The 16,611-nt window shown below is 41.3% G+C and overlaps 1 protein-coding gene across 3 annotated transcripts in view; it reads right to left on the bottom strand.

The window, feature by feature from the left end:
- Positions 1-16,611, bottom strand: part of LOC126198446 (DENN domain-containing protein Crag) — a 345,330-nt gene that overhangs the window by 272,204 nt on the left and 56,515 nt on the right. For all 3 annotated transcript variants that reach the window (XM_049934770.1, XM_049934769.1, XM_049934771.1), the window contains exons 7-9: positions 10,311-10,436; positions 10,067-10,211; positions 9,774-9,949 (exon numbers count right to left, since the gene is read on the bottom strand). In XM_049934770.1, coding sequence (XP_049790727.1) covers positions 9,774-9,949; positions 10,067-10,211; positions 10,311-10,436 — 447 coding nt within the window. The remainder of the gene's footprint in view (positions 1-9,773; positions 9,950-10,066; positions 10,212-10,310; positions 10,437-16,611) is intronic.

Here is a 16,611-nt window from a genome sequence, read left to right as displayed (position 1 = left end):
TGGGTTGCTCATATGCACACTTGGTCCCTTGTGAAAGGGATTTTATATACTCTGGCTGTGGCAACCTGAGGGTGTAGATCTTCTGCAAATATTCACGCACCTTCCTTGAAGGTTTAAACATTGTATCAATACAGTGTTTTCCAAGTAATCTGCCGATGTGAGCTCTAACTGGTTCTATGAATGGGAAGAAGACTTTCCCTTTAGTTGGTTCTTTTTCATTAAACTCTCCAGATCTTTTAAGACGTAGCGCCCTATTTATTTTTTGTCACAATAGCTCTTTCTTCTGAAGTCAGTTTTTAAATGACCAAATGTATCCTCCAAGTACTGCAGCTCATAGATTCTCTTAGTATGGTCCATCCCAAATAGAAAAGAGGAGTTACCAGAACACTAGTGGAGCAGGATTAGAGAATGTGTGAGCCACATTACTTGGAGGATGATCAGACTTCAGAAGAAATGGCTACTGTGACAAAGAGATAAATACTTCACCATAGTAAAACACCGGTGGACCAGGATTAGAGAATGTGCGAGCCACAGTACTTGGTGGATGGGCAGCCTTCAGAAGAAATGGCTACTGTGACAGAGATAAATAGGTCACTAAACCCTAAAAAATCTGAAGATTCTAATGAGAATGAACCATCTGAAGGGAAATTTTTCCTTCCATAAAATTGGTCACAGGTCACAGCAGAGTTCTTGGAAGACTTGGTACTGACACAATGTTTAAACCTGCAGGAAGGATGTGTGAACATTTGGACACTACAAAGAACCTACATATACTGCATGCCACAGCTGGAGTACTAAAATCCCTTGCATATGCAGTCAAGTGTAAACAGGAACTTCAAAAAGAAGCATTAACACCTGCTTTTAGAATCAAAAGAAATATTATCATCTGGGCAACATGGATAGATGAGCAATAGCTGAACAATGGTTCTCAGATACGTGAGTGACTCAAAGACTTCTTAAGTAACAGAATCAATAAGTGGTCCTTGACAGTGAGTGTTCATCAGAGACAAGGGTATCATCAGGTGTGCCCCAGGGAAGTATGATAGGACCACTGTTATTTTATACGTATATAAATGAACTGCTTGACAGGTTGAGCAGCAATTTGCAGTTGTTTGCTGATTGATGATGCTCTGGTGTACAGGAATATGTTTGCTCTGAGCATAACAGACAAAATTTCAAGTTTCTGTGATGAATGGCAACTAATTCTACATGTAGATAAATGTAAGTTAATACAGATGAATAGGACAAACAAACTCATAATGTCTGAATATAACATTAGTAGTGTACTGCTTGACACTATCACATCATTTACATATCTAGGTGTAATGCTGCAAAGCAATAGGAAATGGAATGAGCATATAAGGACTGTAGTAGAGAAGGTGAATGGCTGAATTCGATTTACTGGGAGAATTTTAGGGAAGTGTTCATCTGTAAAGGAGACTGCATATGTGTCACTACTGTGACCAATTGTTGAGTACTGTTCAAGTGTTTGGGATCCGCTCCTGCTCGGTTTAAAGGAAGGCATTGAAGCAATTCAGAGAAAAGCTGTTAGATTTGTTACCAGTAGGTTCAAACAACATGCATTTATTATGAGATGCTTCGGGAACTCAAATGGGAATCACTGGAGGGAAGACAACAATCTCTTCGAGGAGCAATATTGAGAAAATTTAGAGAACCGGAATTTGAGGCTGACTGCAGAATGATTCTACTGCTGCCAATGCACATTTTGCATAAGGATCATGAGGGTAAGAGAAATTAGGGATTGTAGGGAAGAATACAGACAGTCATTTTTTTTTCCTTGCTGTATTTTGTGAATGGAACAGGAAAGGAAATAACTAGTAGTGGTAAGGGTACCCTCTGCCACGCACCTTATAGTGGCTTGTGGAGTATGTATGTGTATTTGTGTGTAGACACAGATGTAGGGTGCACCTGGGACCATGGAATTATCATACCATGGCTTTATCAAGATTGAATCATTACTATGTAAGGATGTACAGAGATGCCACAGAAATTCAAAAACAACTTTAACTGAATATAATAAAGAGTGAATTTAGACAAGTTGTAGACCTTAAAATCAAATAAAGCTCAGTAACACACACATCAATGGACTCTGTGACCTTAGGCAGTGGCCTGATGATCTCATGAACCAACTGTAGTCTGGAAACGTATAAACAGTTCAGCTTTTTGAACTTGTTTGAGACTGTAATAGTTTTCTGAATTGTTACAGCCACTAGTAGATGACACGTTAGGCAGAGAAATGTGTCTTGGACTATGGCCTAAAGCTCATAAAATAATATCACAAAAAACCTACCATAACGTTTACAAGCTCATTCCCTAAGCAACTTGCACATCAGGAGGAGGACAAAAATCATATTTAGTGAGAGTATAACAGGGGAGGAGCTTACAACGTAGAGTTGCATGCCTGGGCAACATCCAGTCTTCGGCTGTGGCAGATGCAGATGATGGCAGTTATACGGTTAGTACTGCTGTGTTCCGAAAAAGTTTGGTGCACAAATCGTAAATTTTTAAAAAAAAATTCCAACCATGGCCAGACAAGATAGGCCAGTGTGGCTGATATGCTATTGTTAACATTACATCAAAACAATCCAGAGACACGGGGTTTGTGACACAACCCTTACTCGAGGCAGAGCGAGCTAGGAAAAGCTGACAGAACAACTACATGACAAATCTACCCCCCCCCCCCCCAACACCACCACCACCACTACCACCACCATCACCACCACCCCCATCCCCAGTAGGACTATGTCACAAGCACAGCTGTAAGGTTATAAATATTTTAACTTAGGGGCTCTCAAGCATTTAGTTGTGCCGCCATTCTGTCTGCATCTTTAAGTGGTGAGAATAATGGGCTTTTGAGTTTCAGATAAGCCACAGCTAAAACTGTGCGATGAAGATCGGTTTGCAACCTGTCTGCTGATTAATTCATCCAGTTGCACTACAAGGTATGTCCTACCTGTGGCATAACAGCTGTGGAACTTTGTGAAACTTCACCGAAGTGGAGAGTGGGTGTCTAGCTAGCCACCACCCCCCTGAGGGATTTCGGTTGACAGACTGCACACTATCAATGATTCACATCTGGGGTTGGGGTGGGGGCCAATAGCAAGATCACTTACATAGTGCGAATACATAAAGAGCTCGCGGTCGCATTCTCACTTCCTGAGCACAGGGTCCTGGGTTCTATTCCAGATACGGTGAGGGATTTTCACCTGCCTAGAGATGACTGGGTGTTTGTGTTGTCCTCATCATTTCATCATCATTCTTGAAAGTGGCGAGACAGGACTGAGCAAAGGTTGAAAATTGTACAGGTGCTGATAACCGCGCAGTTGAGTGCCCCACAAACCAAACGTCGCCGTCGCCGTCGTCATACACAAAGAGGAAAAGTTAATGGTTAACATTAATATACATAATGTAGCAACAAGAAAAGCTAAGCTTACACATATAATATTGGTCTCAAAGATTAATAAGCTACAAGGTACGTCACACAAATGTGCCAGTAAATTTAAAATAATGACGTAAATATCTGGTCTTCTGGGCTTGAAATTTTTCTATGTGGCTGGTCCTCAAAGTATTCAGTTTTAAACGAGAGTCAAATGCTATGTGATTTAAGAAATTTATCCCACTTTCTCACACGTAACATAATTCATCTTGCGTAAAAGGAAACTTACTTTGAAAGTAATGCTTTTCAAACCACCATTCGCAATACTAACCCGAGACTGTCAGAAATAGGTTTGATTTAGCAGTTGCCAGAGAGAGCTAGAAAACAGGCAAAGTGGTGCGTGCACAGCTGCAGTGATGTACAAAGCCCGCTTGTTTGTATGTATAAAGCATAAAGAGATATTACATTACGCCATAAAAGAAACCAGACTTCAGAGGATACTCCAAGAGCATCGGAATTTCGTAACAATATTAAAATGCATAATATGGCCAGAAGTGCACATTGGTTTGTCCAGATTCACAATGAAGTAGGTCCCCACCTGATATTAAGCTTTTCTGTGTAGTTTTTGGGATGTAAATTTTCTTGGAGTAGCAGTACTGTACTATCTCCTGTTTGGTTCTTTATTATGGCATAATGCCATACATGGCAGAAGATGAAAATGTGCACTTGAAATTCAGCAAACAATTGAAACTAGTCAACAGTGTGGAATGAACCACTTCGTTTCAAATAAATTGACTGCCTCAGCGGAAAAGATTAATAAAACGAAACTTCTTTAGCAAATTGATAACAATAACTTCATTGTTCTGCAAAGCGATTAATGCTTGACTGCTAAAAACTTGGAAATAGAATAAAATCAGAAAACTGAAACTAATAATATACTTTTGCCTTCTTTAATTATGTGAATGTATTTTAACTCGCTTGATAGCTCCTGGCCACAAAAATTCGTTTTGTTTTCTTTTGATGTGGGGGCTGCAAGCGAAGAGGAAACAGCGACATCACTTAACGCAAACATCACGTAGAGACTACCACCCTCCCGACTACAACTCTGTGCACGCGTGAATCTGGCAGCTAGAGCGCGCAAGAAAAATTTTCTCGTTAGCATTTGGCTGCTTGCTGCTATTGCCGATACAGCTAACAGCCACACATCAAGAAGCCAGAAGCGGGAGAAGGTATTGCTCATACGCAAGTCAACTGTGCATGCGCATGAGCCTGCTAGCAACTGCTCAAATGAACCTAATGTAAACAGTTGTGATGTCACGCTCATAGAAAGGAGTTTATTGTCACGAAGTATTACATAGTCTTTGCCCTAAGCCCTTTGACATATTTTTGCTGTTTGCAGATGCTTTTGTCTCCACAGTGTTTTCTTGTTGTAAACGGCGCATTTCCTTTGAAACAAAAGATTTATTTTTTTCCCTATCATTTCTGTTGTACTGCTGCAGTATTATTCTCCAGTAGCAGGATACAGTAGCATTCCTTGCTAGAGAATCAATTCTTACCAGTCAAAATTACAAAAAATTAACTGAAACTGAAACAATGAAAAATTCCCAGGTCTTTCCCAGATTTCCCGGGTCATACACACCCTGTATAACTGTTTAACTGCATGCTCTGGCATGATTCTGCTCTCTCCCTCACTATTTCTCTTGCCCATCCTGACACACAGCAGCCCGGAATAGGCCGGGTCATTAAATTATGTCCACAAAATGTGTAGCAGTGGGTCATAAGATGGTAAATTTTAAATTTAGGAACCATTACTAACTTTGTCGAGCTTAAGTGAAGTGGATACACAATGGCTAATGGTACACAGAACAGTGAATCTGAATTTGTATGAAATGTAATTAATTATCCTGATCCAGAAAAAAGTACAGAAAATTTTGAAAGCAATCAAATTAGTGATAATGATAACGTGAATTTGGCAACAACAGTCCTGGCTATGCGACCGGAAACTGCATGTGAAGACATAATCAGGCATTACTTGAATTGCTCCACAGTTTAAATAAGAAAATCCGCCAAGAAATAATCTTGTACAGGGATTACAAGCAGAATTAAGAGATACAAAAAGCGAACTTGTTGATTTAATTTCACAAAAGCACGAAGTGCTCAAGGTGGAATTGCAGAGTAAATGTGATAATCATTAGAGTGAAATCACAGTATAAACACAGTTCAAAGAGCAATAGATTAAGTGAAAAAAGCCTCTAGCTGAAACTTCTGATTTGGTCTGGCAGTACAATCACGGAACTGCAACCAGAAAGCAAAAGTGCACCGATTATGCGAATGCTGCAATGAAACTGCTTGATGGTGTACAACGTCATTGTACAGAGCTTGAAACAAAACCTTATGACATTAATGAAGTGATACACAAATGCATCAACAATACAGCAAAACCTGATCACAAAATTTTGAAGGAGGAGGCTGATACCCATTCAAAGAATGGAACAGTGTACATATCATTACACCACCTCACATCATCATGGATCACAGTTATAAGCTGAGAAGATTTCAGCAATTTAAAACACTTCATGGCATCCATCCAGTGATTTTCAACAAATAATTGCAAAATGCTTTCCATTTAAATATGCCCAGAAAGATGGAAAATTGTCATACATGTTAGCTATTTAATAGGCAATGGCCTTGCCACAGTGGATACACCGGTTACCGTGAGATCATCGAAGTTGAGCACTGGTGGGCGTGGCCGGCACTTGGATGGGTGACCATCCAGCCGCCATGCGCTGTTGCCATTTTTTGGGGTGCACTCAGCCTCTTGATGCCAATTGAGGAGCTACTCGACCGAATAGTAGCAGCTTTGGCCAAGAATACCATCATAACGACCAGGAGAGCTGTGTGCTGACCCCACGCCCCTCCTATCCGCATCCTCCTCTGGGGATGACACGGCGGTCGGATGGTCCCTGCAGGCCACTCATGGCCTGAAGACGGAATGAGTTAGCTATTTAATAGATGGAGCTCATGTATGGGGCAGTAAAGCACCAGAAAAATGTGAAACTTTTAAAGAATTTGAAACAGCTTCTATGAACAACCATTCCTCAATACACCAGCAGTGGGTTATCACAGCATCATTGTTGCAACCAATTGTACCAGATATGGACGAAATGGATGTGTCGGAAAATTCACTGTACCAAAATGTTGATTACTAAAAACAGAACTTTGTGGATGTGGGGCCAACAGCATGAAGCTTTTGATCTTAAAATAACTAAATTGGACGATGCAAAATTATTGCATCATCCAAATTTTTCAGTGGATTTTTATTTAGGAGCAGACTCCTGTGGTTATATTATAGGTGTGCAATTGTATCAGATGTTATGTCAACAGAGGTATGAAACACCAGCGTTTGCGAGTCGACCCTTAACTGTTTTAGAAGAAGCATACAGAGAGAAGCATTAGTTCTCATCACGGGAATTGATAAGTTCTCATTTTATCTCTTGGGAAAGGATACAACAGTAATGGTTGACCACAACATGAGCTGACATCTTGTGCCCATTTCTGTCATGTGCTAAGCAATAACATTACAAGAACCTGACTTTGAAATAAGATTTGTACCTGGACAGATTAAAGTCATACCAGAAACATTATCATGCCTTTCTGGAGATGCAATAGCGTTAAACACAGCCCACCTTATGCAGAAAGATACATGTGCAAATTTCATCAAACTTGTTGAGGGAGAAAAGTTTGTCTGAAAAATGTTGCAGAATATCATATGTTAGCAAGATGCAGATGACAAGCTAGAAGTGGATGAATATGGCGATCTGAATGAGACAAGTTATAATCTGGAAGAGCAAGGAAATATTGTTTCAAAAATGTAACATTAATTTTGATCAATGGAGAGTCTGTATACTGCGACATGCTATTGATGATCTTGCAAGGTACTGTATATTCACAACAGCTTTGCCAATTTTGGACCATGCAAATGTATTGTATCTTTAATAACATGGTGAACAGACTCAGCACAATTTTGAAGACATACAATGTATGCCAAAAAAACTAAAGTGTCAACTGAGCAGCACAAAGGACTAATGTATATAATCTCACGTAAACCAGCTGAGACGTTTTCAATTTACTTGTATCGACCACTTCCACGCTACAGAGTAAATTTTGTATGTAATTTTTCTCAATGTTTTTAAAATATTACTATTTTATACTTAAGAAATTAGAAGATGACTATTCTGTAAATGTTATTCAGCCTCAGTACATTATTAGTGATAAAGGTCCATAGTGTAAATAAAAATTATGGAAGACAGTAACATGAAACATCCAGTGAAGCATGTAACGTGCGAAGTTGGTTGTTTATTTTGTGTATTTTGGGAAACAACACAAGTGCATGAAAAGTTATCAGACTTTGAGACTTATCAATATGATATCCCCAGAAGAGTGCAGAAAGTCACCTTCAACCGTTCTGTTGTATAAAAAGCCTCCTAGCATTTTTGGGCAGCTTGTAAGTTTTCCACTGAGAGATGGGTTTTCGAGAGAAGAATTGTATCACCAAGTCCAAGAACACATGAACGAGAAAGCTGATGCAAGAAAGACAAAGCATGACCAGATAGTGAAGCCTGTTGCTTACAAAGTTGCTACTTCGGTTTTAGTGAGATTGTGAAGTTTCAGCATTACTTCACCAAGCCGTTTCCTATCCAAACTGTTTCCATTTGTAATACATTAACACACTCTCTCTCTCTCCCTCTCTCTCTCTCTCTCTCTCTCTCTCTCTCTGTGTGTGTGTGTGTGTGTGTGTGTGTGTGTGTGTGTGTGTGTGTGTGTGTGTGTGTCACTCACAAGATACTCGACCTGTGTCCTCTGTCCCTTGCACCCAATCAACTGAAGAATTGCCTGCATGAAGCTATTAGCCCATCGGCAGCCCTAATGGCCTATCACTGACGCTGACACAAAAGGTCACATCACCCTCCTCAGACTGTAGTACCACGAAAACCTTTCCTGTGGCAAGAGTGCACAGGTGAACACTGCTGGCCCATTTTTGCAGCCTATATAGTTCACCTACACAGACACAATACCACATTTTCTCTATATTGTCAGGATGGTTCCACAAACATGGAGGTTATTACCAAGCTATTGGTAAATATCTCTGTCATCAGAGGAGACTGCAAGGCCTTGTTGCAGGAAAATGACCATGGCCCATGGCTTACGAGACCTAGCATTTCTGTCAGTAAAACAGAGTGAGCATCTGATTGTTTCTCTATTCCACTCCCAGTCAAAAAGAGAACCAAACCAATGGTCAGAATCTTTAAACAGCAGATATAGAAGACCATCACAGTTGTCAATCGAAACATTAATCCTAAGCAATAAATGGAAAAAAAAAAGATCAGTTGAGATGTTACATGTCTCCCCACACACAGATAGTTTTGCTTTGGTTAACATCATGGAGCCCTAACTCAGTCCATCCCCAGGAAATACTGTGTCGATGGCAATGTGTGACCCGACACCTTTAGGCAGAAGAAAGGAAAGATACACTTTCCCACAACCGTTGGCCAAAGAGGACAAAAGAAACATTTTGTCACTGCTAAAGGCAGCCACCTCAGCCACCATACCAACTGACACATTTATGGGGCACACTGCAACCACATCTGCAGGTCCTACCATCATAAAAACACCAACTGTAGTAAGCCCCACCTCACTCCATGTAACCCTGAACACCAACTACTATTTACTGTAATACAGAGTGACTGATGATTAAAATCAAGCTGCCAGCAGCAATCTCAGCAGCCAAATCAGCACCATTCCCTGTGGCCTAAGAGGCCCATTCACTTCTGGGCATCAAGGTAGCAGCTACCCACATTTGGAAGGACCAGCTTTACAGGCCACGATGTCCATCATCCCTCTCCCTGTCCCTCTGCAATGGGTGAGCCCGCACATGGTCAGACATCTTGCACAGCTTAAAATGAGAATGCATACCTCTTATCTACCATCTAGATGCATATGACATACCACAAACAGATGGCACTTCAATCCTGCAGCTGTTGCAAAATAGTATGCTAATGGCACACAAGCAGTACATGCCACAGAAGAAGTGCATATGGGTTAATCCCATGGCCTGTGGACTGTCATTAAGGGGTTATCACCTTCCTCTTAAACAGTCTTGTAACTACATTGTGGTGAGTTGTCTTTTATGTTTTATTGCATATATGCATGTCACTGAAACAGGACCATCTCAGTGATTATGATATTACATTTAAATCAGTTTACAGGAGAGTACGGTTATCTACACTAGTCTCTCTGATGCACTACACAGCTTCAGTCTATGAGCACACATGAGTTAAATCATCATCGTACAACAACATTATCATATCCAACTTACACTGATATGCTGACAGTATCAAGGTCAACACAATTAACATCTACTGGTGGATCGTAGAGATCAAAAAATCTTGAATCCACTCCAATAAGGAAAGGAAGTGGAGCATGAAGAACTTCTGCCAAACCAAGTGGACAAAGAGGTATATATGGACACTGCCACTTGAAAGGAAAAATTATCTGTAAAAAAAAGTGAGAAGGTAGTAATGTTAGCAAAAAAGAAACAAAAGAATATCCTACTTATATATTTTACAATTATTTAGCACAAGACTGCAAATGAAATTGCACAGCACATACCATAGAAATTGCTTCAGCTACTGCTGTTAATACATCAGGCCTAAGAGAATGCACCAAAAGTTTCTGTTCTGTTAGTGCCAACAGCAAAACAAGAAGGCAATTATCAGGTCCCAGGCTCATCAAAAGTTCTCTAAATCCTGCTCCACTGAAAAATAATATTTAAGTTGAAGAATATGTTATGCTTTTCAAAAGAGCAAACCTATTATTAAATAAGTAACCATAATGCTGAAGTCTGCTACCATACCTTCTGGGAAGTGGAAGATCTTCTGGCTGTGTCAGTACAAGACGGTCAGAAGCTGAAAGCTGTATCAGAATTCGTGGCCTCTGAGGGGATGGAAATGGAATGTCTTCCAAGAAATATGATATGTACCTAAACATATTTCAAATTAATGATATGAATATAATAGAGGGAAACATTCCATGTGGGAAAAATATATCTAAAAACAAAGATGATGTGACTTACCAAACGAAAGCGCTGGCAGGTCGATAGACACACAAACAAACACAAACGTACACACAAAATTCTGGCTTTCGCAACCAACGGTTGCTTCGTCAGGAAAGAGGGAAGGAGAGGGATAGATGAAAGGATGTGGGTTTTAAGGGAGAGGGTAAGGAGTCATTCCACTCCCGGGAACGGAAAGACTTACCTTAGGGGGAAAGAAGGTAAGTCTTTCCGCTCCCGGGATTGGAATGACTCCTTACCCTCTCCCATAAAACCCACATCCTTTCGTCTTTCCCTCTCCTTCCCTCTTTCCTGACGAAGCAACCGTTGGTTGCGAAAGCCAGAATTTTGTGTGTATGTTTGTGTGTCTATCGACCTGCCAGCACTTTCGTTTGGTAAGTCACATCATCTTTGTTTTTAGATAAACATATTTCAATTAATATAAATACAATATGTTCCTACTTAACAAGCAACAATAAAGAAATAAGTGCTTATAGATAATAACAACATTTCTAGATTCATCTGGAAAGTTATAAGAAAAATTTTAAAGGAAATGAAAACTGTAGGGATGTATTAGGAATGGCACACAGTATTCCAGGGCAAGCTGCAGCTCATAAGGAAATCAATAAAAAAAAAGTCTGCCAGGATCGAGGTAAGTATAAACAATGCATTAAGTAATGGCACACAACTGCTTATCATAATTTTTTTACTCATTGTATGAAAATATGAAATATCTAAAGAAAGGAATTTATTGTAATGTAGACAAAATGTACGAAAAAAAATCATTGCTGTTGGTAATTCTGATATAACTACTGTACACATATTGTTGAAATAATCAGCCCATCTTGTGGTTCTGTACTACAGTGTGCTCTCTTATTCAGCATGAATTTTCTGTTCATATTTGGCATATCACCTAATAAAGCAATAAAATAATAAAGGAATGTGGCTAATGAAGTCACATATCAGCATGTATCTTCAATCAGAATTTTCAAAATTTGGTTAAATCACCTTTGAAACTTATCTTGGGACCTTATTCAGCCCTCCAAGGCATTGATTCCTACTATGTCCTTGACTATCACCTCTGCCATGGCAGCTATCTACGCATAGAGATGGCTTCACCATATCCCTCCAAAGGGAAGAGGAATGAATGTCCTTGGCTGTTGCCTATGCATGGCCACTGTTTACACACAGAGATCACTCAAAAGGGAAGAGCAGTGCAGTGGAAGGCTGGTGCCTCATGACCCAGCACACAAGCCACACAGCATTACCCTGCAGGTTGCTGCCATGCCAGATGCCTGCAGCTGACGCTGCTCCACTGCACTGAGACATTAGCTGCAGTAGTGAGGGTGCTACGATCACCGGACACAGCTGGCACTTCTCACATCTGTGAAGGCATGTGATGCCAGCCACTTCCTGGTATCCATACACCAGGCGGCCTTTATAGGACAGCTGCCTGCAGCTCTCCTGCAGTCTGAACGTCAATTAAATGTTTATTTGACACAACAATAGTCAAGCCACAGTCATGGCACTGTGACTGTGGTTTCACTATGGTAGTGTCAAATAAACATTTAACTTATTTTATTGTCACACTCCTTTACAACAATTATGTTGGAATATAGAATTCTGAATAGGAGCCTGACGCCAAGTCTAAAACCAATCGTGAATTCGATTGATGTATGACGAGTCTCCGGTACTGCGCACCAAGAGTGGGACTAGGACTAGGACTATGCCACTGCAACAACTGATTGTTACATTGACCAATTCCTATCAAGCCTACAGAAGTGTAACCTATGGTGACAAACTGTGTGCTTTCTGTTGCATCTTCCTGGGACTGTGTTTGATAGAGTGACAATTCTTCTATCAGGTCAAGAAAATTATTACACTTTTGTCATAGAGAATAGGTTTTCTGATGTTCATATTTCTTCATAGAAATAAACTTCCATTGGTCAATGCTACTCGGGTAACTTTTAGTTTTCTCTGAGCACCATCTCCCAACGGATACTTTAGTGGGCGGCAAGGGTAAACTTTTCAGGACACACTTGTCTTTGGAACTTTATTCCAGTACCTGTGCTCAACCAGTCCCCTTCTCTCAGCATTTGTGTGCTTCCACACATGTTCTTCTAATGCTCTTCAGGTCTCTTTTCACTTACTCTTTCCCCATGTCTTCTTCTGTGCCAGAACGATTGCTTATGCAACTTGTCCAGTTGCAAGACCAGCAGTTGCTTCTTTTCAACTAGAAAAACACTCTTTCGCTTCAGTACTTCTTCGGGGTGCCATCCCCACTTGGTAAAGCCACGACAACACAGCTTCTGCTACATGCTTAGCAATTCAGCACTTCCTGTTGCTTCTCTCCTGGTCACCCTGTTCTTGGCCCCTGCCTCCTGCTCTGCCCATTCCACCTCTCGCGCACTTGTGTCCTACATTGCTACCTGGGACTCGTCCATCACGGCACTTTTGACTCCTGCTCCCATTCCAGTACCTCTGTCTCCTCTAGGCCTCACGGTGCGGTGCCTCCATCCACTCTGACACCTCCAGACCTGGCCTGATACAACTCGATATGGCCACAACACTGCCCTATGCAGCACCTCTGCACTACGTGGTGCCACTGATTCTGGTGTTTGTTTCATTCTCACTGCCCTCCCTGTGGCCACCGCCACTGTCTCCAGCACTGTTGCTGGCTCAGTCAGTGAACCTTTTCGTCCAAGCTGCTAATGCATTCTGGCACTCTTGGTGTCTGTCCATTCCACAGTCTTCCTTGCTCCCTCCGTTGACGCCATAACTCATCTTTTTTCTGTTTGCACAGCGCCAGGCCTATCTCCTCCTGATGGGTCTTCTGTTGCTCTGCCTTTGGTCTGGCCCTGCTTGGAGCCACCCACTCCCCATTGCCACCCTTGGCTGTCCTTCCTCTTGCCTCTCTCTGACCGCCTCGTGGCTTCCTTGCATCTCCTGTACGTGGAAGCTTCACCGCAAGACTTGGCTACCCGTCGACTTGCCACCTTTTCTGGATGCTGTCACTGAACTGCCTGCCCATCTGTTCTGCATTGTCACTGGCATATGCGCACCACATCGTAGCCAGCCCACCCTTACCAGTGCACAGGCTCTGCAACCTCACTGGGCCATGCACAACTACTTGTAACATTTCACAGACAGATCATCTGCCTTGGCTGACCAGAATCTACACTCAATATCTGCTGTCAACCTTCTTACAACTGCCACATTGCTCATTTTTTCCATCACTTTGTACAGTTACTGTCCCATTTATATTTATCCCTGCTGAAAGTAGGGCATCTGGGTTTAAGTCCCAGTTTGCCACACAATTTTAGCTTGTCACAAATGTCCACTGTAGCATATACTTTGGCAAAGAGTAGAAAAATGTTATTCCAGGAATAATCCTGAGGTTTCTTATGCCAAACTCCCTGCTATTTCCTTTCTCATATCTCTTGTAATTCCATAATGTTTATTGTAACTTATTCTCATTTTGAGACTGACAATTCAATAACAGCTTTCTGACTACTCTGCTGCTACCCACTACTTCCCAACACTTACCCTTCAATTCCAGTTGCCAAACTACTCTACCCCCACTGCTTCAGAAACTGCTCTTTAACAGACAGTGTAATTTGTGTGTGTGTGTGTGTGTGTGTGTGTGTGTGTGTGTGTGTGTGTGTGACACCAATCAGTCTGCTGATGTTGAATGATTGCCCTTCGTTTTTTGTCTGTTTCCAACAACAGAAAAAAAAATTCTGGGTTTTCTGTCGATTTCCCAGTTAAAAATACACTTTTCCTGGGTGAAAATACAAATTTTTCCGGCTAAAAATATACATTTTCCCGGGTGAAAATACATTTTTTACATGTTCAAGTGATAGTATACTTGCCCTCGGAATTGTAAAATGTATCAATCTTTTGAATGTTAAAATTTTTACTCAGCAGCTTAGAACTTCCCAGCCATTTAGGAAACGACTGGTTGGTTGGTTGGTTGGTTGGTTGGTTGATTTGTTTGGGGTATAAAGGGTCATCAGTCCCTTATTCCTGACGCAAGCAAGGCTCAAGGTACACAAAAAAAAAAAAAAAAAAAAAAAAAAAAAAAAAAAAACTAATGTATGTTTGAGAAAGTAAAAGGGGGAAAAGGAATGGGGAACAACACCTAAAAAGAAAACGAATGGAACGAACAAAAAATGGGGAAAACTTACACCACAAGGAAAAGTAGAAGAAGGTATTAAAACCATAGAGCACATGGTCTGGGCTGGCTGATTACAATAATAAAAGAGGATGAGCCAGCCACTTCGCAACACATTAAAATGTCCACCCCAAAAACACAAGGCGAAATGAACAATTGTAGGGAAAAGACGACCACCAAGACAAACAAATGCAAAGAAAGTGCAACAGAGTTAAAACGGAGGGAGGGTGGTGGACTCAGAGAGAAGGCTAAATGCCCACCCTTAGATGGTACAATAAAAAAAACCACCACGAATAAAACATAAAACTAAATCTGCTGTTGAGGCATTGTCGCCCAACACCGAACATAGGGTGCTGGGAAGGTTAAAAGTCTGCTGCAGAGGGGCTAAAGGTGGACAGTCCAGCAAGATGCGGACGACAGTCATATGTGAGCCACAGTGATACCGAGATGGGTCTTCGTGACAGAGGAGGTAGCCATGTATGGCCAATATGGAGCTGTCAGAGAACGACAGCGTCCACGCAAGAGACGCGCATGGAGGACTCCACACACTCTTAGTCTCCTTAGTGGCACGCAGTTTGTTGTGTGTACTGAGATTATGCCATTCTGCCTCCCAAAGCTGAAAAACCCTGCAGCATAATAATTATCGCAGGTCAGTTACGGGGATGCCGATCTCCAGAAGCGGTTTCAGTGTAGCCTGTTGGCACGTTCATTTCCTGGGATTCTGGCGTGGCCTGGGGTCCACACAAACACCACGGAGTGACTGGACCATTCCAGGGTGTAGATGGACTCCTTGATGGTTGCTACCAAAGGATGGCAGGAGTAGCACTGGTCGATAGCTTGTAGGCTGCTCAAGGAGTCAGTACAGAGAAGAAATGACTTGCCAGGGCATGAGCGGATGCACTCAAGAGCACGAGCAATGGCTGCCAGCTCTGCAGTGAAAACAGTCAGCCATCTGGCAAGGAGAGCTGTTCAATATGTCCTCCATGAACATACGCGAAACCAACGTGACCCTCAGCCATCGAGTCGTCGGTGTAAACCACTTCATGGTCCCGGTACATGTCAAGAATTGAGAGGAAGTGACAGCGGAGAGCCGTGGGGTTAACTGAGTCCTTAGGACCATGTGAAAGGTCCAGATGGATCTACGGCCTAGGTGTACACCATGGAGGTGTAAGTGAATGGATGTCGAGTATTAGTGAAATTAAACTTCTAATTGTTGTTGTTTATAGGTCCCCTAACTCTGACTTCAGAGCATTTCTGCTCAAGCTAGAGTGAGTTCTTGATTCACTTTTTGGGAAGTTCCAGAAACTAGTTACATGTGGTGACTTCAACATAAATTTTGTATATGATGGCTCAAGAAAAATGATGTTGATAGATCTAAATTCATATGATCTGATGCAGACTGTGTTTTTTCCAAGTTGGGTGCAGGGGAACAGTAGCACAGCCATAGACAATATTTTTATCCATTCTTCATTATTAGATGGGCATTCTGTTAGTAAGAGCATGAATGGCCTTTCAGACCATGATGCACAATTTTTAACACTAAACTGCTTCTGTACTCAAATCAATGTCATATTTAATTACAAACTATGTAGGAAAGTTAATCCAACAGCAATAGAGAGTTTTTTAAACCTTGTCAAGGAACAAGAGTGGCAGGATGTTTATAGTGCCAATAACATAGATGATAAATCCAATGCTTTTCTTAACACATTTCTCATGCTCTTTGAGAGTTGCTTTCCACTAGAACATTCTAAATGGGGTACTAGTAGTAATGGGCTGCCTGGGGTGGCTGACTAGTGGGATAAGGATATCATGTAGAACAAAGCAGGAATTATATCAAAATGTTAGAAGTAGTCACAATCAAGCTACAATAGTCCATTACAAACAGTATTGTAAAGTGCTTAAAATGTTATTAGGAAGGCAAAGAGTATG

This window comes from Schistocerca nitens, chromosome 8, assembly GCF_023898315.1.
Source record: "Schistocerca nitens isolate TAMUIC-IGC-003100 chromosome 8, iqSchNite1.1, whole genome shotgun sequence".
Lineage (NCBI taxonomy): Eukaryota > Metazoa > Arthropoda > Insecta > Orthoptera > Acrididae > Schistocerca > Schistocerca nitens.
The sequence above is the reverse complement of the archived record's forward strand: the minus strand, read 5'-3'. Positions and strand labels throughout refer to the sequence as shown.